The following is a 27,221-nucleotide window of genomic DNA, read 5'->3' as shown; positions in this document are numbered from 1 at the left end:
CTTTAAAATGATATGCATCTTTCCATAGTTTCTGCACTGCTCGGAGTCCCTTTAAGTCACCAGCAAGCAATAACATATTCAACAGAAATTTGATAATACTTTTCCACCAACTTTTGGGTAATTTTTCAATTGTAAATGCTGAAAAGTTATTTTAAAGAGAAGATGAAAATTCTCTTCTAGGTGAAAACTCAGGTGAAAAAGTTAATTGTATATGGGCCTCGGTGTCTCTGTGTTTTTCCCATCTCCTCTAGAAGGTCCCTGAAACCCCCAGGACCTAACCCCTGATTGTCCCCTGAGTGGACCCCATCAGACTCAGCTATTTCCAGAGCCCAAGTAGAGAGCCGCTAGTGCGCAGTGCCGACAAGCGGACGTTTGGGGGGTCCCAAGCGGTGGATCACCCCTGCTGAGGAAGCCTCTTTAGGGTCCAGAGGCTTCCCCCCATTCCCCTCCCCCGGCTCGATGGTAGGCACCAGAGGCACTTTTTTCCCCTTCATGTTCACTTTAAAGCGAGCCTGGACTCTTGCACAGGAGACAAGGAAAACACAGAGAAAGCCACTCTCTATCCACCCGGTGTGTGTTTATAGAGAAAAGCCTGTCTAGTTCTCCCTTCTCAGCAATAAGTCTAGCTAGTGTAATTTGAGCTGTCAGTTGCCAAATTCTGAGCTAATATGTAAACACAGGAGGTTAACCCTTTCTGTGCTCCCAGGATATCAAGAAGTAACAACTCTTTCTGAATCTCAGTAGGAGTTCGATAAGATGTAACAAGGAGATGTTTTTAAAGGTTATTATACTATGGCTTATCTTTTAGAGCAGAGAGGAAGTTCTGAGTACAAAAAGTCTATTCATTACCTGGTGATGAAAGGGGCTGGTGGACTTCGATAATTTCATCTTTATCTTCATCTATACATCCCCATGCCTGCAAGAAAAGCAAACTGCAAGTTGACACCTTACAGGAACCTAATGTATGCAGTAATACTATCAGAGCTGTTTTAAGCAGAGGAACACTAAGCAGATGCCAAGAGCTTTGTCTACTGCTGAAAGGAGCACCAAAAATGGCAAGCACATTATTTTTACTAAAATTATTAAAGAGAACCCGTACTGAGTAAAAATATTTAAAATAAACACATAAGGTAACTTCTAATGAACATTACATAGTTGCCTTGCCATCCGTTCCTCTCAGAAGCTCACCATTTTCTTCTGACAATAATCCCATCCAGTTCTGACAATATTTTGTCAGATCTGAAATATATCAGTTGCTGTCAGTTATAGCTGATAGGAAAACTGATGTACCAGGTAATGTCCATCTTTCCATATGGCTCAAGTGGGCGATGTTACAGTTTAACTGTGTGCTGACCAGAAAGCTGTTATGGGGTAATGGCTATTTTCAAAATGGAGGACGGAAAATTCCCTTGATCATAGTGAACAAATAGGACGCTGGACAGGAGAAAGACACTGAGGAGTAGACTACATGGAAGGTAAGTATGACTTGTGTATGCTTATTTTGACTTATTTTCAGTACAGGTTTTCTTTAAACATAGCTACCGGTGACATGCTGGTAAAGGATGGGATGGAGTGGTACTGTAGGTAATACACCCAAAAAGTCCCCATAGCATTCTAGAACACCTAACAAGACCAATTTGTTGACACTTAAAGTAGTGCTCTTGATTTGCAAAACCATTGTGGTGTTTTGCATTCTAAAACCGTATTGTTTGCAGTATAAACAATTTGGGATCCAGCACAGAAGTGCGTAACTGTAATGCTCTACAAATACACAATAATACTGTGATGAGGTCAAGGATGCAAATTATAAACCTTTAAAGTTTAAAGATTTATTTATATTTTGCACTGAGTACCCAGATAAGTGATCAAGAACCAGAGAAACTAGAATTTTTTAAGACATTATAAGGATTCTAAAAGTGCCTGTAGTAAATATGGAGAAAAACAAAACAAACCTATGCAAAATATACATTTGCCTGATGTACAACTGCCTGATGCCCCTAGTTTGACATCCACGGAAGACAGATGACTATACAGACAAACTGTGTCTATCAAGATCGATCACTTTAGCTTTCTAAAGTTAAAGAGGAATACTACTGAATATGACAATATTTTTATAAATTATTTAATCAGTGTTTGTCCATTGTAAAATATGTCCTCATCCTAATTTACATTCTTGAATTTACCACAGGTGGCAACATATTTATTGCTGGCAAGGTGGATCACTGTGGAACGTATGTTTGTTGTGTGTTCTGAAGTGAGCAGAAACACCTTGTCTCCCAGAATGCACTAGAAGAAAGACTTTGCCTCATCATAGCCTAGGCTAAACATCACTGGGAGGGCGGAGTTACTAACCAATATACAGCAATATATAGGTAAAGAAAGTGTATCTGATGCTGAAAAAACAGGATAATTAACAAAAATTGGGTATTCTGAATAATGTAATACATTGTACTATATAAGTCAGTACGGTTCCTCTTTAAATACCTATGTATCTTATGATATCTCTCCATTCCTGCTTTTAGCAGCCCCCTAACTGGAATAATCAGATGTACAACAGACAGACAATCAGAAACGTGAGAAATTTTCCCATGCTCGCTTCCCATCAGATCTCACCTCCCCAGTTAGTAGCTCTATAATCTTGTTGGCGAGCCTCAGAATCTTATAATCGTTTTTCCGCTTATCGTCGGGCGAAGTCTGAGATCTGCTGGGGCTGTTGGATTCGCTAGGAAGGCTGCCGGATGCCAGAAGCTCCCCCGAATTCTTCTTTATGACAATGCAATCCTGCAAATAAAGTGCAAATATGACAAACATGGAACCACAAAGGAAGAATCGGTGTAAACTTTAGTTGACGGCTCGAACTAATGGTGTCCCACCACATGACAATACAGTTGTTTTCTAGGCGGTAGGATTAAATGAACTGATTGGGAATCAAAATGATTAATGACAAGCATTTCATGAATAAATTGTACATTTCAGTTGTTTCTTGTAAGGAATGGATTGTAACAGATGGAAATGTATTTGATTGCCATATTTAATTGTGGTGTTGTTTTTTTTTCAAATCATGTAAATGACAACAGAAATGAAACAAAAAGTTAGAATTCTCCACAAGGGTGGTCAGTGGCCACTATCAAGCAGGGTTTCTCCACCAGATTTCTGCAGATAACCCAGGTTTCTGCTAGAGCTTTCCAGAGGTGCATTGTAATTTCTAATCAGGCCAATGGTTCATGGCCATCTAAAGGTGCGTACACACATGCGACTAAAGTCGTTTGTAACGATCGTTCCCCGATCTTTACCAACGACGATCGTTACAAAAAACGAACCAACGACTATTAAGGCAAACGACGAACGAGGCAAATCGCTACAAAACAAAGTTCTGTCTTGGCGGATTTTTACCACCGACGATCGTTAGCAAAAGTGGTACATCGTTGGAAACGATCGTTCGTACCAGGCTGGACATGCGTATTTCACTTTTTCTCCAAGGAACTTTACAATTTTATGCGCAGGCGCATTAAGTGCTTTTACGTGGTGTAACGTTCGTTCTAACGGTGTGATCGTTACACACTTTTTACAACTAACTTTACTTCGGTCGTTCTTTCGTCAATTAAAAGTTCGTTCGTCGTCCTCAACGAACGATCGTTGTCGCATGTGTGTACGTAGCATTAGTGTCTTGACAATGTTTTAAGTATATATACACACATTAGGGTCTGCACACCCAAATATTCATTATTTAGAATACATTAGCAACACAATCCTAAGAAAACCTGGGTGCAGTGTAATATAAAACACTGAATAATATACAAAGAAACACGTACACCAGCCAAACATTTGTATGCAATTCTTATATTAGTGATCAAAAAAATCTTACCAAAGGTACATACATAAAACTCCAGCAGGGGATACACATATACATCGCAACAAAACTGCACAATAGCAAGCATAACTAGTGTTACATCAGTAGCCATTGGAACAACAAGTATTAGCAGTATAAAGCATATCCCCAATAAACAGAGGAGGAGGAGAAAGTGATTGTCCAGTTTACCCAAATTGATAATGTTTTTAACCCAAAAAATACTGTATTTTTTGAACTATAAGACTCGCTTTTTCTCCCCCAAAAGTGGGGCAAAAAAGACAACTTTACTTACGGTAACGTCTTTTCCAGTAGTCAGAAGGACAGCACCCCTGGTGAGACTTGTCTCCCTCCCAATCGTGGACAGGAACTGCAAAAGAAAAGATTTGCATAACAAATTGGCAGCCATACATAAGCCACTATCTTACCACCAGTAACTCAGTTAATATAATAGATGACACGGACCGCATAGATGCTCACTTACATAATTATTATTCCACCGAAAAGAAGGGCGGGTTGCAGGGGTGCTGTCCTTCTGACTACTGGAAAAGACGTTACCGTAAGTAAAGTTGTCTTTCCCAGAACGTCATTGGACAGCACCCCTGGTGAGACGATGTACAAGATATAGGATCTAGGGAGGGACCACTGCCTGCAGCACCTTCCTTCCAAATGATAAGTCTGCTGCAGCCGAGATGTTTAGGCGATAATGTTTCACAAAAGTGTTCTGACTTGACCAGGTAGCAGCTCTGCATATCTGTTCTATAGATGCCCCTGCCCTCTCTGCCCAGGAGGTTGATATTGCTCTTGTAGAATGAGCTCTGATTGGAGAGATTAAATGCTTTCCTTGAACCTGATATGCTGATGTGATAGCCTGTTTTATCCATCGTGCCAGCGTTGCTTTGGAAGCTTTGTTGCCTCTTTGTTTTCCAGCAAAAAGGGTGAACATTGCGTCAGTTTTCCTCCAGGAACTTGTTCTTTCCATGTAGTGTATAAGACATCTCCTTACGTCAAGGGAATGGAGTCTCCTTTCCTTTTCATTACTAGGATTCTCGCAAAAGGAGGGTAGGAAGATCTCCTGATTTCTGTGAAAAGAGGAAACTACCTTGGGTAGAAAGGCTGCATCAGGACGTAATGTTATTCTATCCTCTGAAATGGTGCAATAAGGCTCTCTAATGGATAGTGATTGCAATTTACCAATTCTCCTGGCTGAAGTAATTGCCAGCAGGAAAATGGTCTTTAAGGTAAGAAATTTTTCCGAAATTTGCGCTAATGGCTCAAACGGAGCCTCACACAAACCCTGTAAAACAATGTTTAAATCCCAAGCAGGTACTTTTGTTTTAATTGCTGGCTTAAGTCTCTTTAAAGCCTGAAAAAAACGTACAATTAGATTTTCTTCTGCCAGTCGTTTTTCTAAAAACACACTAAGAGCAGATACCTGTACTTTCAGGGTGCTGATACGAAGACCTTTCTTATAACCACACTGAAGAAATTCCAATACGGATTTGAGAGATGAATTGTTAAAGGATCTTTCCCTACACCAATCGTTAAATATTCTCCAGGCTTTCTGGTATATTTCTCGAGTCACTTTTTTTCTACTCTGTATCAAAGTTTCTGATAGTTCATCTGAAAACCCTTTGGACTTCAGGATGCCCCATTCAGGTTCCAAGCTGAAAGGTGAAGCATGTGTAAGTTCGGATGCCATACTGGACCCTGAGATAGCAAGTGTGGCAGAGGAGGAAATATTATCGGATCTGTTACTGCTAGTGCCCTCAGTGACGTGAACCATGGTTTTTTTGGCCACAGTGGAGCTATTAAGATTACTCGAGCCTTGTCCTGTATAATCTTCTTTATCACTCGTGCTAGCAACGGAACTGGAGGAAATGCATACATCATTACTTCCCCCCAATTGATCGAGAAGGCATCTACTTTCCATGGTAGATCTTCTGGAAACAGGGCACAAAATTGTTGGCATTTCGTATTCACTTTCCTTGCAAACAAGTCTATTTTTTGGGCAGCCCCATTGTAACGTCACCTGCTGGAATATTTCCTGATCTAATGACCATTCGTTCGCATCCAACCTCTTCCTGCTGAGGTAGTCTGCCAGTTGGTTTGAGGTTCCTTTTAAGTGTGTCGCTGTTAAGGATGAGAGATTCCTTTCTGACCAAAATAGGATCCTCTTCGTCTTTTCCCATAAGGATTGACTCCTCGTACCCCCTTGTCTGTTTAGGAAAGCCACCACACTCTGATTGTCTGTCCTTATCCTCACATGAGACTTCTTGATTTGGGGCCCGAAATGTAGTAAAGCTTGCCACACTGCTTGCAGTTCTCTGTTGTTTGATGACTGTGAACTGATCGTCATACTCCAGGCTCCCTGGGCCGGTTGAGAATTGAAGTGGGCTCCCCAACCCCATAAACTGGCGTCGGTTGTAATTGTATTCTGATGAGGAAAACTCCACAGACGACCTGGAGATAGATGATCCAGCTGTTTCCACCAAAGCAGAGAAGCCTTTATACTCTGTGGAATGACGATTTTCTTGTCCAGTGACGTCATAGACCTGTTCCAAGATTTTAGTATCCACATCTGTAAGAATCTTGCATGGAACTGCCCCCACTGGATTGCCGGAAAGGAAGAAGTTAGAAGACCTAGAAGTGCCATGGCCTTTCTTAGCGATATGCTTCTCAATTTCTGAAACGAGAGAACATTGTCAATAATAGCACTGATCTTCCTATCAGGTAACAACAATTTTTCATTTCTAGTAGAAATAATGAAACCCAAAAACTCTAAGGATTGGAAAGGAACTAGGGCAGACTTTTCCCAATTAATCAACCAACCCAAATCCTGGAAGAAGCTCAAAGTTGTAGTTATCTGATCAAAAACGGATTTCTCAGAAGACCCCCATAATAAAAAATCATCAAGGTAACCGACAATATTAATCTGTTTTAACCTGAGAAGGGCTAGTACCTCAGACATAACCTTGGTGAATAGCCATGGAGCTGAAGATAATCCGAAAGGTAAGGCATTAAACTGAAAATGTCTCACCTCTCCTTCCATCCACACGGCGAACCTTAGGTATTGTTGGCAGGACAAATGGATTGGCAGATGAAGATATGCATCCTTCAGGTCTAGAGATGCCAAGAAGTCGTCTTTCTGTAAGAGATGAACTACAGATCGGATATTGTCCATCCTGAACTTTCTGTATTTGACCCTCAGATTTAGTTTCTTTAGATTTAGAATAAATCGATAGGTTCCCTGAGGTTTCCTCACCAGGAAGACTGGAGAGTAGAATCCCTGTTCTTTTTGGCATGCTGGAACCCGGCGAATTACCCTTTTCTGAAGAAGTGACCTTATTTCTGATTGAAGGGCTATTCTTAAAGATGGGTCCTTTGGACAAGGGGTTAGGACAAAATTTTGAGGGGGAGGCTGCTCGAACTCTATTTTGTAACCTTCTAATATTATATTCAGTAACCACTGATTGCTGAAGAGTTGTTGCCATTTTTCGAAATAGTTGGTGACTCTCCCCCCCACTGGAATGATGGCGTCATTGCTTGTTTGTCTTTTTGGTATTAGTAGAGGTATTGGGGGGTCTTTGTTGTCTATAAGGGGCCCATCTTCTACCCCTGGAAGATTTGTTATCCGCTTCATTTTTGGCGGGGGCCCGAAATGGCCGCTTATTTTGAAAAGGGCGCTTCCTTGGGAAATTCTTCTTATTATCCGCCGTACGATCTAGTGTATCGTCCAGCTTTGAACCGAACAGCAGATTACCTTCACAGGGGATACCACAAAGCTTAGATTTTGAGGAAGTATCCCCATTCCAGGTCTTAACCCATACTCCCCTTCTAGCCGAGTTGACTAGCGCCGTGGTTCGGGCTGCCAACTTTACTGTATCATCTGCCGCATCAACTATGTAATTTGAGGCATTCGTAATTTTTGGGAAGTCATTCAGAATTTCTTCCCTAGAAACTCCATTAGCAATCTTAAATTGCAGGTCTGATAGCCAAGTTTTCAGAGAACGACTAACTGCTGTTGATGCCACAGCCGGTTTGAAAGTTAATGAAGCCGACTCCCAAGCCCTACGCAAAACATTATCCATTTTTTTGTCTATTGGATCTTTTAGGTTACCAAAATCTTCAAACAACAGGTCTGATTTTCTTGACACCCTGGAAAAGGAAGGATCCAGCTTTGGCGGAGGACCCCAACAAGCCTGATCATCCGGGGCAAAAGGGTAGCGCTTAGATAAAGATTTGGGCCAAAAGGCCCTTTTCTCAGGATTTTCCCATTCTTTCTTAATCATAGATTTAAGAGTAGAATGGACCGGAATGAATCTAGATTGGGGGTCCGCCAAACTTTCATACATCTGATCCAGGGGTGTCAGGGGTTTTTGCTCTGATCTAATACCCATTGTTTCATGCATGGAGGTTAGGAGATCTTTCATTAAATCTGGGGAAAAAGCAAATTTCTGTGATTTCTCAGCTTTTTCTATTTCTTCACCCTCAGATATCTCTTCTAATGCAGATATTTCCCCCTCAGAGAGTTCCGAGCCCTCTATATCACTCTCCCTACTTCTCCTAGCCTGCACAGGAATACGTGCCGCCGGAGTAGGAGAAGACCCAGTATTGATAGGTATAACAGCAGCGTCACTGCTAGGGCCAGGAACATCAGCAGGGTTGGGGGCTACAGCTTGAGAAGAAATAGCAGAATCCTTAATTTCTTTGATTGCTGAAGACATTTCCGCCCGCATCCAACCCATCAGATCTTTAAATATGACAGGGGATTCATCTTTAACCAGTTTATTTGTGCAATCCTGGCACAACTTTTTAGAGGATGAGGATGACAAGCGAGTGGAGCAAATGGCACATTTCTTCGCAGATTTGCTAGATCCACTTGATGCATGCTGACCCTTGTCAGTTTTATCATGTTTTTCAGGCTTTTAATGTTTTTCAGGCTAAAAAACATAATAATAAGCCAACCATTAGCACCCTCTCTAGTACACACATATATATATATACACACTGCATATCTATATTTCCATTGTACTTGCCAGAGAGGTATCTTGGGCTGGCCTGGCAGACTGCGCAGGAGCTGACCCAGAAGCGTCCTCCATGCTCACATAAACCACCAGAGTGAGACAGGGAAAAGGATTAAATCCAGAATCACATGAACAATAGGGCTCAGCTGACTAGCCCATTAGCATAATTAATTTGCATAGTCCCCCGTCGCGGCACCTGCCGCTTAATAGATATGCATAATTACCTCGTATTTCCGCAGCCCCTGCCGCGCTATTCGCTAATTACCTCAGCGAATCAGCTGATGCTGATTCGCAATCACCTCCGCGGCCCCTGCCGCCCGATCAGAGTCACGCCGGACGCCGTGCGTGACAACTTCCGGGTTGACCCGGAAGTATCTTGGTCTGAAAGCGCGCCTGCGCTATATCTCTGCTGCCTCATACGGAGAAGCCTCCTCCACGCTGCAGGGCTCCGACTGTCCACTGTACAGCATGCCTGGAGCCCTGAAAGACGTTGCCCCCGACCATCTGTCATGGATAGCATCCTGGAGACCTCTCCTCTGCATTCCCGTCCGGGACAGGAAACTGAACTGAGTTACTGGTGGTAAGATAGTGGCTTATGTATGGCTGCCAATTTGTTATGCAAATCTTTTCTTTTGCAGTTCCTGTCCACGATTGGGAGGGAGACAAGTCTCACCAGGGGTGCTGTCCAATGACGTTCTGGGAAAAGTCACTACATCTTATAGTCCAAATGACTACTGACTCGTGGACGCCTCTCATGAGGGACAAACGGAGGACACATAAGGACACAAAGAGGGACAAGGTGTCCCTTCACCATGGATGCACCAGGTTTAGTATATATATTCCCCAACCCCCCCCCCCCCCCCCCCCGGTTTTTGTACTCTAAGTCTGGTCAGGAGCATCTTATAGTCCAAAAAATACGGTGCCTATCAAATGTTAGGACCTAAAGAAGTTATGAATTCACTGTAGGACATGCCCCCCAAGCCCCAAGGCTTATTCACTATATGGACCTCCCCTCCTCTTATCCTATACATGCCCCCACAAGTGTAGCCAACATTTACAATTTTTATTTTTTTATCTTCATACTTTTTACTTCCTATCTTCATGTGTACGTGTGTATTCTAAATTGCACCAGTTTTTCATAGTACTCCTTTAAGTGCAACAGCCAATGAAGATACATTTTTCCAAATAAATCTTTACTTGGTCTTTAAGAAGGAAAGTGTGACATTAAGTGACACTCCCCGAATCCTCATCTCTCCGGTAAGGTTTTTGTTCTATATAAAAAGGTAAGAGAGAAGTCATAGGACACTCCCAGAATCCTCCTCACCTCCAAACTCAGGTTGTTTTAGTAACAGTGATAAGGGATGACAAGTGACAATCCCAGAATCCTCCTCACCAGTCAGAATTAAATTATATAAACAAAGAGAACAGTGATGTTATGGGACGTTCCCAGAATCCTCCTCACCTCTTCTGTCAGCAGCTGGATAATCTCCAGAGCAATATTTAATAATTTTTCAGACATCTCCATCTTCTCCTTCTCCATCTTGAATGGATTGGTTGGGAAGACGACTCTTGTCCTGTGAAGAATGGATATTGTATTACGGTATATAACAAGGTTTTTTAACTCCATTTCCACTACAGGTGGCTCTCTGCATTTTTCTGCATGTAAAGATGCATTCGATTTGACAGCCCATTTAAAATCAGTAGGATGTTACCATCTTAGACACTGTCTGGGTTTAAGTGTGAGGGTGGAAGACACAAACATTTTTTCAAGTGCGAGCACGCCCATTGACCCGGAAAAGCCGCACACAAAAAAAGTACATGAAAAGTGCAATGCAAAATAGAAAAGAGTGGTTAACATATTCACATCTCAGCATTAGCATCCCAGGATACATTCTCAGCCAGGACAATTACCTGTGTAGTTAGTTTGTGGCCATCTTGCAAAAAAATCTGGGCAGTGACTTTGGCAAAAATATAAAATTGTGAGTCCAACCAAGTGAAAGTAACAAATTATTCAACACGTTCTAAAAAGCACTGCAGAAAGATGTGCAAATGCATAATGAGGATAATAATTGGTAAATTATTAGAACATCAATAAGCATCAACCCCCCCCTCAAAAATATCCTTAAAACACTCCTACGCAGGTAAGCTACTGAGGAAAAAAAGGGGGGGGGGGGGGGTGTTAAGAATGAAAGACAGAAAGGGACAAATTATGAAGATCATCCATTTGAGAACTTTGTATTGTAATATAGCCTCATCTTTTAAGAAATTTTCAAATACATAGCATCAATGGCCCCGATTTACTACCCAGCGATTGCAACCTACGCACTGATTTTATGGTTACTACCGCAGACAGTGTAATGCACATTGCGTGATTCGTACCACCCATTACCCTAGCTATGCTCCCATTAATTAGGTATTGCAAGTCACGGTAATTATGCTACACACGTTATGCTGTCAGCGGTAGTAACGGTAAAATTAGTGTGCGTTACCTGCACGTGGCAATCTTACAGGAGGTAAATCTAGGCCCTAGTAAATTGACTGTATATCACCAAGGATAAGTTGACTTTTTGACACCCAAATGTTTGGAAGAAAGTGTGGGGGGGCGTCAGCGTATCCACTGGTGACATGTGCAGGGGCCCCTGTAAGCATAGTGCACTGCGGAGCGGGCCTTAGTATGTATAGCTGCCTGTCCTCGCTCTGGCTTGCATCCAGTCCCATGACAGTGAGCCTGGAGCTCTAGTGGCCAGCTCAGAAGCTGCTGGGAACACTAGAGGATGCAAGCCGAAGCAAGGACAGGTAGCTATACAAGCTGAAAAACGCACCACAACGCACCCAACACATGTCCGGATGCTCCAATGCTGCTCTGCACCAAGGGTGAGGTGGGCACAATGGGCAGGTCATCTAATTGGTGGGCCAAAGCTTTTGGCTTGAGTTGGGGAAGGGCTTACTTCAGGTGTCCTTGAAGTGAGAGAAATATGGAGGCTGCCGAGTATATTACCAGTTGCCTGGCTGTCCTGCTGATCCTCTGCCTCTAATACTTTTAGCCATAGTCCCTGAACAAGCATATGCAGTAGATCAGGTGTTTCTGACATTGTCATATTTGACAACATTAGCTGCATGCTTGTTTCTCGTGTGATTCAAGCACTACTGCAGCCAAATAGACCAGCGTAGTGCCAGGCAACTGGTATTGTTTAAAAGGAAATAAATATGGCAGCCTCCATATATCTCTCACTTCAGTTGACATTACAATAATACATAAATAAGATAATAATAATCCATCAAGTTCAACCAGAAGGAGGAGGAAAAACCCCTGTCCTGCACATATCCCACGTGATCCAGTGGAAGACAAAAAACCCTTACAAGGCTTGGGCCAATTATCATTAAAGGGGAAAAATTCCTTCCCAACTCCAGATGGCAGTCAGATGAAATCCCTGGATAAACACAGCCAGGAATTACCTAGTAATTATAGGGAGCAAAGAAAGCATCCAAGGCCCTCTTTACATGCAGACATAGGATTTGCCATAACTACCGTACTTCCTGAGGTAAGATATTCCACAATATGGTCAGAATAAAGTGTAAAGAAGTGATGACTGAAAACTGAAGTGGAAACAAAGAGGTAGGATAGTACATTGCCTTTCTGGGAAAAACAGTTGTTTGCAAGTATCTAGCTTACAGAAGCAAGAAGTTACTGCAATGCATCGCACAGTGATTGTACAGTGGCTTGCAAAAGTATTCAGCCCCCTTGAAGTTTTCCACATTTTGTCACATTACTGCCACAAACATGAATCAATTTTATTGGACTTACACGTGAAAGACCAATACAAAGTGCTGTACACGTGAGAAGTGGATCGAAAATCATACATGATTCCAAACATTTTTTACAAAGCAATAACTGCAAAGTGGTGTGTGCATAATTATTCAGCCCCCTTTGGTCTGAGTGCAGTCAGTTGCCCATAAACATTGGCTGATGAGTGCTAATGACTAAATAGAGTGCACCTGTGTGTAATCTAATGTCATTACAAATACAGCTGCTCTGTGACGGCCTCAGAGGTTGTCTAAGAGAATCTTGGGAGCAACAACACCATGAAGTCCAAAGAACACACCAGACAGGTCAGGGATAAAGTTATTGAGAAATTTAAAGCAGGCTTAGGCTACAAAAAGATTTCCAAAGCCTTGAACATCCCACAGAGCACTGTTCAAGCGATCATTCAGAAAAGAAAGGAGTATGGCACAACTGTAAACCTACCAAGACAAGGCCGTCCACCTAAACTCACAGGCCGAACAAGGAGAGCGATGATCAGAAATGCAGTCAAGAGGCCCATAGTGACTCTGGACGAGCTGCAGAGATCTACAGCTCAGGTGGGGGATCCTGTCCGTAGGACAACTATTAGTCATGCACTGCACAAAGTTGGCCTTTATGGAAGAGTGGCAGGAAGAAAGCAATTGTGAACAGAAAAGCATAGGAAATCCCCTTTGCAGTTTGCCACAAGCCATGTGGGGGACACAGCAAACATGTGGAAAAAGGTGCTCTGGTCCGATGAGACCAAAATGGAACTTTTTGGCCAAAATGCAAAACGCTATGTTTGGCAGTAAACTAACACTGCACATCACTCAAAACACACCATCCCAACTGTCAAATATGGTGGTGGCAGCATCATGCTCTGGGGGTGCTTCTCTTCAGCAGGGACAGGGAAGCTGGTCAGAGTTGATGGGAAAATGTATGGAGTCAAATACAGGGCAATCTTGGAAGAAAACCTCTTGGAGTCTGCAAAAGACTTGAGACTGGGGCCGAGGTTCACCTTCCAGCAGGACAACGACCCTAAGCATAAAGCCAGGACAACAATGGAATGGTTTAAAACAAATATCCATGTGTTAGAATGGCCCAGTCAAAGTCCAGATCTAAATCCAATGAAAATCTGTGGCAAGATCTGAAAACTGCTGTTCACAAACGCTGTCCATCTAATCTGACTGAGCTGGAGCTGTTTTGCAAAGAAGAACGGGCAAGGGTTTCAGTCTCTAGATATGCAAAGCTGGTAGAGACATACCCTAAAAAACTGGCAGTTGTAATTGCAGCAAAAGGTGGTTCTACAAAATATTGACTCAGGGGGCCAAATAATTACGCACACCCCACTTTGCAGTTATTGATTTGTAAAAAATATTTGCAATCATGTATGATTTTCGTTCCACTTCTCACGTGTGCACCACTTTGTATTGGTTTTTCACTTTGAATTCCAATAAAATTGATTCATGTTTGTGGCAGTAATGTGACAAAATGTAGAAAACTTCAAGGGGGCCGAATACTTTTGCAAGCCACTGTATATGCAATGCATTTCTTTATGTCCCTGACAGGCCAAACACCTGCTGCAAACTTCTGTGAATGGACCCTGGGTCACATGACTGACTTTTTCCATAAGGAAATTTCTCTGCAACAGCTGCATCAAATACTGTATAGAGAACGAATGATTGATGGCGTAATCCCCTATTCACCTTTATTGTGAAAACTCTGTGAGGATGAACACACTAGTTTATTCTATACATGTCTTTTTCTATGAACTCCTCACAGCTGACTGCCTGTCCTCTTCTGGATCACTGTTTATTGGACTGTGTTTGTTGCCAAACTTCTTGGGATATTATATTCAGCTTGGTGAACTTAGGCTGTGAGAGGTCCTCTGAGTCATGTCTTGCTGTTGACCCTTTGTGGTTCCTTTTTCCTTCTCTGGGATCTATTTTTACTGACAGATTGTATTTACATATTAGTAAGGGGGACCAATGGTGACACTAGCTGGGGTTGTTTGAAGTTGTTATGGATTTTATTTTGTATTTTATTGCTGTATTGCTTCAGGTATGCAATTGACAGTTGAGACCAAACCTCAATATAGCAGTGATGGCTAACCTTGGCACTCCAGCTGTGGTGGAACTACAAGTCCCATGAGTCATTGCAATACTCAGCTCTGAGCATAACTTGGGAAAGCAGAGGCATGATAGGATTAGTAGTTTTGTTACAGCTGGAGTGCCAAGGTTAGCCATCACTGATATAGCATAACCCTCACTGATAAGGAATTACAGTCATAAAACTATTGCATGGAAGCGAACAGCTTCTGAGTGCAAGGGATAGATTCAAAAAGGTCAACAGTTCATATATTTTAACTCTAAGGTGCTGTGTGAAAGTCTGTATCATCACAGCTGTGAAACAGCTCTCACACAGATCTGCAACAATCTCCTCATGGAAAGAGACAGAGGCCAATGTCGCATACTGATTTTGCTTGACTTCAGTGGCTTTTCACACAGGTGATCATTTAATCTTGCTTATCAGGCTACAAGAGTACTGTGGCATAGATGGCTTAGTTCTCCAGTGGTTCAACTCCTTCCTGGCTAACAGGGCCTTGGGGCCCTTTCTCTCAAACTCTATACCACTAAAATATGGTGTACCACAGGGCGCAATATTATTCTGTTTGCTGTTCACCATATACATGCTGCCACTTAGAAAAATTGTTCAAGAAAACATGGCCTGACATATCATTGCTATGCTGATGAAAATCGGCTATATTTATCATTCAAACTTGGCGTCAAAGACCCTACCACACAAATAAACGCGTGCTTAGCTGAGCTTCAGGAGTGGATGAATGATAACTGGCTAAACCTAAATGCTGACAAAACTGAAGTTCTTGTTATCGGAGGTCAGCACTCAACAGCAAAGCAGCTCCAGTCTCAGCCAACACTACTAAGGATAGGGAGCTCAGACCTGAACAACTCAGACTTGGTGCACAGCCTGGGTGTACTGATTGATGGGGAATTAGGCTTCAAGAATCTAATCTCAGCTGTTGTGAAACATTCTTTCTTTCTTTCACCTCAGGAATATTGCAAAAATTAAACACCTCATACCACCAGCAGATCTTCCAACCCCAGTTCATGCCTTCATCACATCACATCAAAGCTAGACTACTGCAGTGTTCTCTATACAGGCCTTTCAAACAAAGACCTGCACCACCTACAATTAGTACATAATGCCAGTGCAAGGCTGTTAACAAGCCAACCCCGCCATTGCCACATAACACCAACCCTTCATTCACTCCACTGGCTACCGATAAAACTGAGAATTCTGTTTAAGATTGGCTTATTGACATTCAAATCCTTGCACAATCTGGGCCTCGGATACCTGAAGGACTTGTTGCAACTGCATCACACACCCCGCAATCTTAGATAAAAATTAATTTTAATAACTTGGTTACCCAGAGTCCACCTCAAAACCTTTGGACACAGAGCCTTCTGTCATGCTGCCCCTACACTTTGGAACTCCCTGTCACACCCAGTCAGGACATCTACATAGCTGGAAACATTTAAGTCCAATATGAAAAGCCACTTGTTTAGCATGGCATTTATGAACACCTGACTATTTCCTCTGTAAGACAGTCCAGCCTGCAACCGTGTATTGATCTGAGACACATCTATGCACTTTGAGTCCTATGAGAGAAAAGTGCTTTACAAATTTTATTGTATTGTATATTGTATTATATAGCCACCACAATTTGGCCCTTGTCAGATCCTTGCGCTCGCCCATTTTTCCTGCTAGTGATGATCAATGAGATGCAAATATTTCCGAGTTCATACAGGATTATGTAAATTTTTATGCAAATATATGCAGCTTGAAAATGGACCAATCAAGTCCCACATAAGTTTAAACTGATTGGTCCATTTCAAGCTGCATATATTTGCATAAAAATTTACATAAATCAGCATGAACTCAGAAAAATTTGCATCTGATTGATCAACTCTACTGTCAACACATGGGACTGTTCACCTAGTGCCTAGTACAACCCTCATCTTGTCAGGTGCCATTGTGAGAAGATTATCAACCTTGCCAACTTTTCCTGTCACTGGCTTGAATGATTTAATGTTGTGTCTGATTGGTGTATAGTGGCGCTTCACTATTTGTATACGAGTATCTTTACATTGATCATTTTCTGAGCAAGTACATTAAATATCCATCAGAAATGTGTGATCAGGCAGCTAGCTCTGGAGTAGAAAGTGTCAGCTCTGTAGACAGGCAGGCACATTGAGCACTTTCAGTACACTGAGTGGGTGGGGCTAAAACACGGCTCAATGTGCTAAAACTGCTCAGCTTAGGCATGAGTTTCACACACAGGAAGTGCAGGAATAGGAAGTTAAGTCTACTTATTACTAGATCACATGAAGACTATTGTGCCTGTTACACACCATGCAATTTCCTATCAGATAAGACATGGGTCAAATTGATTATTTTTCGACAGGCCCGATCTGATTTGCTATCGTTTTACTGATCGATTTTGTATAGAAATGATCAGAAAATCGATCAGAAGAAACGGAAATCAGATCGGACCTGTTGGAAATAATCGATTTGATCCGTCTATCTGAAAGGAAATTGCATGGTGTGTATGAGGCATTACACCATTTACACAAAGCTTATTTAAATATCAGTGCCTGGAGCTCTCCCTGAGAATCTGCTAATCCCTCTTTTCTCTAGAAGTCTCTGCACGTTGGGCTCCTAAGCTCCAGACAGCTAATTAAACCCTTATAGGCAGTCTAGTCCACTAAGAACTCATGTTGGATTCAACAGATCCTGCAAATTTCCAAGACAGATTTGTGACCATGGAGACCTGGGTTCAGTCAGCACTTCTAGCAAGGCAAAGTGATTTTGACAGACAGGATAAAACCTGTGACATATGGGCAGAAAGTGTACAACTATTAAGTAACCAGTCAAACGGTTCCAGACTAAAAATCTTCCTACGCTGACCACATGCCCCCCAGTCCTCTTTCTTTCTTTCTTTTTTCCTTTGCTTCAATAATTTTTATTCAAGTATACAAGTTACAATAAATACTCCAAAATAACAAGCATACAAAAATCACATCTAAACACCAAAGGGTGTCTTTTTACAAACATTAATGAACAGATTCTATGTCATGGAGTGGTATCTCAAAGAGGAACTGTAACCAAGGATTGATCCCAGTCAGTAGCGGATATATCCCTTTGCCCATGAGAAATCTTTACCTTTTATTGAATAAATCATCAGGGGGGGGGGGGGGGGGGGGGGTCTGTATGACTGATATTGTGGTGAAACCACTCCCACAGTGTGATGTCAGCACCTAGGTCCTGACATCACACTGTGGGAGCTTGTTGCATTGTGGTAAATAACTGTTTACAACTGCCAAGCAACCAGTATCTCCCTCTGAGGATATGTATACAGTATCTATAAAAAATGTTTTAGTCCATCGTGTGGTTATAGATAGTGGCAGTTGGTGCTATTTCTTTTTCAAGCTTGCCAGTAGTAAAGATGATGACCTTCAGGCTGAATGTGGCTCAAACAATGTGAACAAATTATATGGCGAATATCGATCATTTCTTGATCTCTCTTCTATTTTTTTAACTTCTCACTTTGCAATGTATTGATTTATTTTTTCCCCTTTTCAGTAAAGTTCTTCTTTGATGAAACCCACCAACATAGTCTAATCATAACTGGATAAGCTTACCCCAAGTTAAGACCTCAAATGGCCAGAACCTTGGAAAAAGTAGTCCTGAACACACAAAAAAACAGCACGAGTCAGTGGTAACCATGGTTGGAAAGTACAATAATAATATAAAAGATCAGAAAAACAGAATGACCTAATGATTCCTTAACCTGCCTGGCGTTCTATTAAGATCGCCAGGCAGGCTGCGGGAGGGTTTTTTTTTAATAAAAAAAAAACTATTTCATGCAGCCAACTGAAAGTTGGCTGCATGAAAGCCCACTAGAGGGCGCTCCGGAGGCGTTCTTCCGATCGCCTCCGGCGCCCAGAATAAACAAGGAAGGCCGCAATGAGCGGCCTTCCTTGTTTTGCTTACATCGTCGCCATAGCGACGAGCGGAGTGACGTCATCGACGTCAGCCGACGTCCTGACGTCAGCCGCCTCCGATCCAGCCCTTAGCGCTGGCCGGAACTTTTTGTTCCGGCTACGCTGGGCTCAGGCGGCTGGGGGGACCCTCTTTCGCCGCTGCTCGCGGCAGATCGCCGCAGAGCGGCGGCGATCAGGCAGCACACGCGGCTGGCAAAGTGCCGGCTGCGTGTGCTGCTTTTTATTTGAGCCAAATCGGCCCAGCAGGGCCTGAGCGGCATGCTCCGGCGGTACTGGACGAGCTGAGCTCGTCCAGACCGCCCAGCAGGTTAATATAAGGACTGGTGCACACCAAGTGCGCTTCTGAGGGCTTTTAAAAACGCCAGCGCTTTGAACAGTGCTTGAAAAGCACTTGGCTAATGTATTTGAATGGGATGGAGCATGCCAGAGCAATGAGCTTTTTTCCCCCCAAACGCAAACGGAGGTCCTGCAGCATTTCTGCTCATTTCTGAGGCGTTTCAGCCTCAAAGTTAAGTATAGGAAAGTGGAAAATCGCTAGATCAGAGCCATTTTCCAAGCGTTTTTGTTACAGAAGCTGTTCAGTTACAACTCTACTGTAACAAAATATAAAAAAGGCTACACCAAAAAACTCAAAAAAAAAAATCGCTAGGCGTGATTATAAAATTGATAGGCACATGCCTCGAATCGCTCTGAAAATTCATTTCAAAAAGCGCTGAGCGTTTGCGATTACGCTAGCACTTTTTGGTGTGCACTGGGCCTAACTGAGCATTAATACATAGTTTCTGCTTCACTTTCGCCTTACTAAACATCCTTGGTCCAAGAGAAGTAGACAAATAGAGTCACTAGTAGATACAAGCTGCCGGGACTAGATGCATCAGGCAGTGGTGCACACATGGCCAATTCACCTGTGCTGACGGGTGAGGAAGATACCTTCCAACAAACAATTAGAATACCAGGCACTCAGTAAATTTCAGGCTTTATTTTTCCAGAGATCAGGGCCCATCAAAGACAAACCGTTACAGGTGATACTCTGCATTTGAGCCTCTGAAGAAGCAGAAGTCTGTGAAGAGGCTGTAAAGCCCCATCTACACGATAGGATTCTTTGTGCGATTCGATTACGTTTCGATTAAATCCGACATGTCTGATTGGGATTCAAATTAATACAATTTGATTTGCCATTGTTTTGCAATGGCAAATCGAATTGAATCGAATCCCGATCGGACATGTTGGATTTAATCGGATCATAAATAGAATCGTAATCGAATCGCACAAAGTATCGTATTGTGTAGATTGGGCTTAAGGCTGCAGTTTCGTACCCCCACTGTCCTGTAACTGATTGTCTTTGATGTGCACGGAGTAGACAAATAGAGAAGTAGAGAAATAAAGAGTCAGCTATTTCAGCAGTGAGATTGGGGAAGTACAGGAAAGGAGAGCGAGGGGGGGGGGGGGGGGGGGGGGGGAAGGAATGGCACCTATTATGGCCTAGATAAGATTTGCATTCAGCATATTGTATACTCTATATCAGGGGTGTCCAAACTTTTTAGGCCAAGGGCCATATCGCTGTCTTTGAGAGAGCTAGGGGGCCAACCTAGCGTAATTCAACACAATTTTTACAGAAATCCCTTAAAATAACCTATAGGACCGTGTAGTAAGTACTGTGGCAGCTGTTAATCAGTGGCTGTTAATACTGCTTGCACAGTGGCAACTGCTAATAAGTGGCTTCTACTGCTACATTGGTAGCTGATAACCTACAGGTGAGGTAAGGGGGAGGGAGAGCAGCAACACAAGATGGCTCCTGCATGCTATGGGCTGCATGGAATTATCAACCGTAGATTACTTTGAGGGCAACCAGAAAAGGCTGAGGGACGCATTTGGCCCCAGGCCAGACTTGGGACATGCCTGCTCTATATTCTATATGGGTAAGGCATTTCTTACTTTCTTACTTTTTCATAGGCAACCCCATTTTTAACAAAGATTTGAGACCATAAAAATAAATAAAAGAGTAAATGCATTTCCACGCAAAAGTATGGTATAATCTTCACTATTTAATTTATTGTGGGTAGCCTCTAAGGTTTTAAAGACAGGCTCAGTCGCGTCAGTTGTGGTCTTCTGCGCCTGAGGAGGACAGTGTGGTTATGGGGCTGGAGGAGGCCCGGGGTAAATCTCATCGTGTGTACTAGGCATTACCCTACAAGGGTGGAGGCCTCAACACCGGTTACCAGAGAAACACTATGCTATTGTCACCTCTGTCCCAAAAATCTAACCAGGGCTGTGGAGTCAGAGCAATTCTGGGTACCTGGAGTCAGAGTCAGAGGATTCATAAACTGAGGCGTCAGAGTCGGATGATTTTTGGACAGACTCCACAGCCCTGAATCTAACAACAATCTGCTCCATTAGCACTGCAAAGGTGGCCATACATTAAACGACAGCAACCCGACGTGTCCAAAAGATAGATCCATCTCTGATCATTCCTGCCACACACTACAAGCAGATTTTTAATCTACTTTTAATTTTAAACAATCTGTTCTACTGACTGCCATGGAGTGGGAAGGACACAGGAGGGAGTGCCCAGGTCAAACAGGTGAGCGCACTCCGCTGCAAACACTCGGGAAACAAGGCCTCAATGGAGCACTACTAAAAACTTAGGGGTGACCTGGGGGGACCCGTCAGCCAGCAGTCAATGCCAAGCCTTCCCCCACCCCCCCCCCCCCCCCCCCCCCTTTTCATGCAAGATCTTTTGTCCGGAGCAATCCATAATGGAGGACAGAAATCAATCAAAATTACAATTACATCACTGCCATAGAATCAATCCTCTGCTCATCCATTATCATTTGTTAAAACAGGCGCAACCACCAGTGACCGATACAAGCTCTAAAGAGTGATCAGCGCTGAAGAAAATGTCATTGGATTAACACTGCCACCTCTTGATCTCCTCCATTCGACCAGAATGAGAACTGGAGAGCTACTAAGATCTCACGAGACCCCTCCCACATGGGGAACCGGTTCTTTGAGCTCCTCCCAGGGTCATCTCCTCCAGAATCACTAGGAGCAGGAGCACCTTCTTCCCTCAGGCCATCATCCTGCTAAACTCCAGCCCTCACCTGCCAGGCCCTCCCCCCTGCGGAAACCCCATCAACTACACAGTAAAGTCTCAACTGCGCTTACCCTGACCCGCCAAGCTCTGAACGGGTGCAGCACTCTTTATCAGTACGCTCCTAATACTTTCCTAATCTGCTCCTATGATTATTTAACTGCCCGCCCAAACATATTGCCCTCAATGCTGTGTATGTACTATGAACTATCTGCATGTTTATTTCTGCATACTTGGGCAGCACGGTGGCGCAGTGGTTAGTGCTCTCACCTTGCAGCGCTGGGTCCCCGGTTCGAATCCCAGCCAGGTCACTATCTGCTTCTGCAAGGAGTGCTCTGGGCACTCCGGTTTCCTCCCACATCCCAAAAAAAAACATACAGATAAGTGAATTGGCTTCCCCCTAGACTATGATGTGTACACTGTACAATACATACACAGACATATGACTATGGTAGGGATTAGATTGTTTGCTGCTTTGAGGGACAGTTAGTGACAAGACAATATATATATATTGTACAGCGCTGCGTAAGAGGTCGGCGCTATATTAATGTTAAATATTAATAATACTTCTATTGCTATTTTGTTGCTGCCCCGTTTTTGTATGTCCCTGTTCCCGTTTGTGTGTGCCAATTGTTTTGCTTGTCCTGTTGCCAATGCCACGTGTACCGCAATCAACTCTGGGTACGAAGATTGTACTTGGCGAATAAAGCTTTCTGATTCTGAATTGGGTGGCTAAGTTAAGGCATCGGTCTCCCCCAGATTTGATCACAGTGACCAGATCTGCCACAGAAAATCTATTAGTGTACGCATATTTAATTTAGACAATTACCACCTGCACCTCAGATTTGCTGCTCAGATTTTCCCAGCATCATGGTGACGGGATTAGGGAGAGTATGGAGACCATTACAACACCTATGCACGTGGGACAGTCACTTCTGCTTCACAAGGGTGATTACACATATGGACATGAAGAGAGTGGAAATTCCCACCAGTCCTGTCAAATGAGGAAGCTATTCAGAGTGGCAATAAAATGTCTAAACAAAACCGTGTCCTGCATCATTTATGGGTGTGTCCACCAATGCAATAAAGCAAATACCATTCAGGACCGAGAAAAATGCTCTGGTCATAAAAATAGTAGCATCCCTCATCCAAACCGGAGAACTGATAAAAGCAAAGTCAAAATAAAAATACAGAAGAATGAGAACAGAAAGCGTCAGAAATCATGGACTAAAGGTTGTTCGATAAGAGAAAAATAGTTGGGAAAATTACCACATTCTGATTTTTTTTTTTGTGGGCTAATTCACCAATATTTTCACAGGTGCGGTAGAAGTTCGGTAATTTACCAAAGCCCAGTTGTCAGTAACAGCAGAGTCTGTTGTTACATACTGTTCTCCATGCAGAGACTGTTCAGACTGTCAGTGTATGAAGCACGCGTATAAAATCAAAGAAAAATCAAAGAAACGCAAGTTGAAAAACGCATGCGTTTTTCTTGCGTTCCAATGCGTTTTCTATTGCGTTTTGCACACACACGTGACCCAGGGGAAAAAAAAGAAATATGGGAACCGCAGAGGGAAACGTACGCTAAAAACGCAATAGTACGCATTTTTGATACGCGTCCATAGACTTTCATTGCGTCCGTTTCTATGCGTGACGCACAGAACTGCATGCAGCACTGCGGAAAAGAAACGTACGCGTCTCATAAGCATACATGTGAACTAGCCCATTCAAAAGCATTAGGAGCCGTTTCTATGCGTTTTTGGTACCCGTACGCGTTCCCTGAAAACGGCTAGGAGTGCGCATAGTCTGAACAGGCCCTAAGAGGCATCCTCAACATCCCTATAGATGTTCACGCGGCAACAGCCTTGGTGAATTGACACTTTCCTAAATGATCGGAACAATCTGTTTTCAGCATTACCGAATGCGGTAATGCTTGGTGAACCGACGCCAATGTAGCTGGGGAGTCAGAAAAACTCGGCACATCATAAGGATCCAACAAGCAAGATGCCTGTGTATATGCCGTCCACTGTACTCAGCATGGAAGTACTAACTCCACAGGTCCAGACTCCTGCCTCAAATACTACAGTAGAATCTCGTTATCGTAAACTCTGATATAGTAGAACTCCGGGAAGAGTAAACTAAATGTCCTGTTTCCGGCCAAACGCCATTATAAGTATACTAGGGGTAATAGGCCGGGTACATATAATAGAACTTCGGTTGTAGTGAACCTGTTTTTTGATCCCTGCAGAACTCTGTATCCGGCGATAGAGGAAAGTGGGAGGGCACATGCATCATGCGTGAGTCAGAGTCCCATGAGTTGTGGTCAGTGGAAGGGCCAACATCCACTTGTAACCTGATCGCTATCTGCGCGCTACTCTGGGCCCGTGTTGTTTATCTCCAAAGCACTGGTGGTGCATGGGCTTAAAGGGACACTTAACTGGGGAAAAAAAAATGTCCAGTTACTTACCTGAGGCTTCTTCCTGCCCCCTGATGTGCCCTTACTCCCTCACGTGATTCCACTGTTCCTCCCCTGTCTCCCTCGGTAAGCTCGATGACCACGCCTCCTCTATCAAGCTTCTGCAGCCGGGAGCATTCTGCACATGCGCGTTAGCAATGTTTGCATACTGTGCAATCACAGCACACTCCTGATTACAGGATCACTTTTGCAAAGGCATGCGGCACGGGGCCACGCATCCAACGTTCGGAGGGTGACACTGGAGGAACCAAGCAGCGGGGGGATGACAGCGAGGGACCCAGTGACCAGGCCATTTTTAGTTAAATAGGCCACTACAGCTTTAAGGCCAAGCTGCAGGGCCGTACAACTCAGCACACAAGTGATTCCCCCCCCCCCTTTTTCTCCCCACCAACAGAGCTCTCTGTTAGTGGGGTCTGATGCCCCTCCCCCCCCCCCCCCCCGTTTTGTTTTTTTTAATAAATATTTATTTATATTATTTTTAATAAAATCCTGCATTTTTTTATTAAGTTTATTTCCCTGCCTCCCTCCCTCCCCCCGCCAGCGAATCAGCGCAATCGGCTGTGATAGGCTTCAGCCTATCACAGCGGATCACTTCCCTGTGTCCAAGGGGGACAGCCCCCCGAGCAGGAGATGTGCAGGAGATGTGCGCGCAAGCTGCGCGCGATCTCCTGCTAGTCCCATGGACAGCCGTTCACGCCAATGGGCGTAGAGCGGTCCTGGGGTTGCCGCACTGCTCACGCCAATTGGCGTGGAGCAGTCGGCAAGAGGTTAAGACCACAAGATGCATCAACTGGTGAGACCTATGCTTCCTGTGCAAGCTGCTGCCTGATTACCGCATGCAAATTCCATGCATATTGAGCACTGTGCTCACATGTTGAACTTTTCTATCATATGTTTGTGCATGGCTGCTATGCACTATATGAGTTGCATTGATTGCATGTACTGTACCATTTTTTAGTTACTGTGTGTTGTACTGTACCGTTATTTACTTACTTAACCTCCTTGGCGGTATTGACGAGCTCAGCTCGTCAATGACCGCCGGAGGGCGCTGCTCAGGCCCCGCTGGGCCGATTTTGATAATTTTTTTTTTTTAAAAAGCACTTTGCTTGCTGCGTATTTCTAACGATCGCCGCCGATGCGCCGCTACCCGACGTGAAAGAGGCCCCTCCCCCCGCAGATCCCGTGCGCAGCCTGGCCAATCAGTGCCAGGCAGCGTTGAGGGGTGGATCGGGACTCATCATGATCGTCGGCATGGCGACGGGGGAAACCCTAAAGGAAATCCCATTTCCGGACGGGCTTGATCGCCAGTGGCAATCGGAAGGGTGGGTGGAAAAGAGCAGGGAGGGGGGAATCATGTATCTAGCGCTAGGCTAGCTCCAGGATTTAAAAAAAAAAATTCAAGAAGAAACCACTGCGCACCCACCCTGGTGAAATAAATAGAACGCCAGGGAGGTTAAAGGACTACTGTAAAGGAAAAAAAAAAAAAAAAGTTGAACTTACCCGGGGCTTCTAATGGTCTCCCCACAGAAATCCTGTGCCCGCGCAGCCACTCACTGATGCTCCGGCCCCGCCTCCAGTTCACTTCTGGAATTTCCGGTTAACTTCTGGAAAGTCGGAAAACCCCTGCGCTTGCATGCCCGTGTCCTCACTCCCGCTGACGTCACCAGGAGTGTATTGCTCAGGCCCAGTACAGTGTGTGCATGCGCATTACGTTCCTGGTGACAAAGAGCAGGAGCGAGGACACGGCCGCTCAGGCGCAGTGGTTTTCCGACTTTAAAGTGGGAAATTCCAGAAGTGAACTGGAGGCGGGAGCGGAGCATCGGTGAGTGGCTGCGCAGGCACAGGACGTCTTCGGGGGAACATAAGCAGCCTGGGGTAAGTTCAACTTTTTTTCCCCTACCCCCCTACAGTACTCCATTAAGTATGCATTGTCAATAAAATGCCATTGAAAGGAAAAAAATATTGACTGAATTGAGATAAAGTACTAAAGTATACTAAATTTGCTTGAGTATGACAATTTAATGAAACTACCCCGTCCCTTGGACTTAAAGGGGAACTGAAGAGAGAGGTATATGGAGGCTGTCATGTTTATTTCCTTTTAGACAATACCAGTTGCCTGGCAGCCCTGCTGATCCTCTGCCTCTAATACTATTAGCCATAGCCCCTGAACAAGCATGCAGCAGATCAGGTGTTTCAGTGGTTCAGACTTAGGCCCGGTTCACATTAGCGGTGGCCGTCCGGAATCGCCGTGCCGGAGCCGGACCGCTTGCAGAACGGACGGAACGGACGCACGGCAATAGCAATGAAAGCCTATGCGTCCGTTCACATGCGTCCGTTCTGCCGGACCGGAGCCGGACCGGATCCGGACCGGATCCGGACTCCGGCGTCCGTTCCAACATGCGCTATTTTTTGGTCCGGCTCCTCCGGCAGCCGTATCCGGGGCGGAGCCGGACTGCACCATCCGGCCAATGGAAACCAATGAGAACCGGAGAGCGCACAACACACTGGCTACAAAAACCGGACGTTCTACCCCACTTCCTATGCATTTTGGATGGGGACCACATGGGCCCAGCGTTCAGGTGGGGCAGCAGCGATTTCATGCTGGAGCTCTAGGCAGCAACATGTCTGATATAAGTCTGATAACGAGGAGGCGAACAACAGAGAATTCCCAGGTATACGAGTAAAAAATGCCTGGATCCATGGTCCCAACTGCAGTCTCTGTATCCACGGATGGTCTCCACACGTCCACCTGTCTCCAACAATGACCCCAGACCCTTCTGCTGACCTCCCAGACCCCAGGTAATAACAGGTTGTTATCTCCTTAAGAAACCGGATCCGGACCGCAACCGTGTTCACACCGCACGGAAACCGGATGCAAACGGACCGGATCCGGACCGGATCCGGATAGGAACCGTA

General features: G+C 44.1%; 1 protein-coding gene across 2 annotated transcripts in view; it reads right to left on the bottom strand.

Annotated features, from left to right (window-relative positions):
• LOC137534618 (zinc finger protein 79-like) overlaps positions 1-27,221 on the bottom strand; it is a 111,078-nt gene that overhangs the window by 63,418 nt on the left and 20,439 nt on the right. For both annotated transcript variants that reach the window (XM_068256204.1, XM_068256205.1), the window contains exons 2-4: positions 10,337-10,448; positions 2,614-2,781; positions 850-916 (exon numbers count right to left, since the gene is read on the bottom strand). In XM_068256204.1, coding sequence (XP_068112305.1) covers positions 850-916; positions 2,614-2,781; positions 10,337-10,414 — 313 coding nt within the window. In that variant the 5' untranslated portion in view covers positions 10,415-10,448. The remainder of the gene's footprint in view (positions 1-849; positions 917-2,613; positions 2,782-10,336; positions 10,449-27,221) is intronic.

This window comes from Hyperolius riggenbachi, chromosome 10 (genome assembly GCF_040937935.1).
Source record: "Hyperolius riggenbachi isolate aHypRig1 chromosome 10, aHypRig1.pri, whole genome shotgun sequence".
NCBI lineage: Eukaryota > Metazoa > Chordata > Amphibia > Anura > Hyperoliidae > Hyperolius > Hyperolius riggenbachi.
Note: the sequence above shows the minus strand (reverse complement) of the source record. Positions and strands in the feature narration are given on the sequence as shown.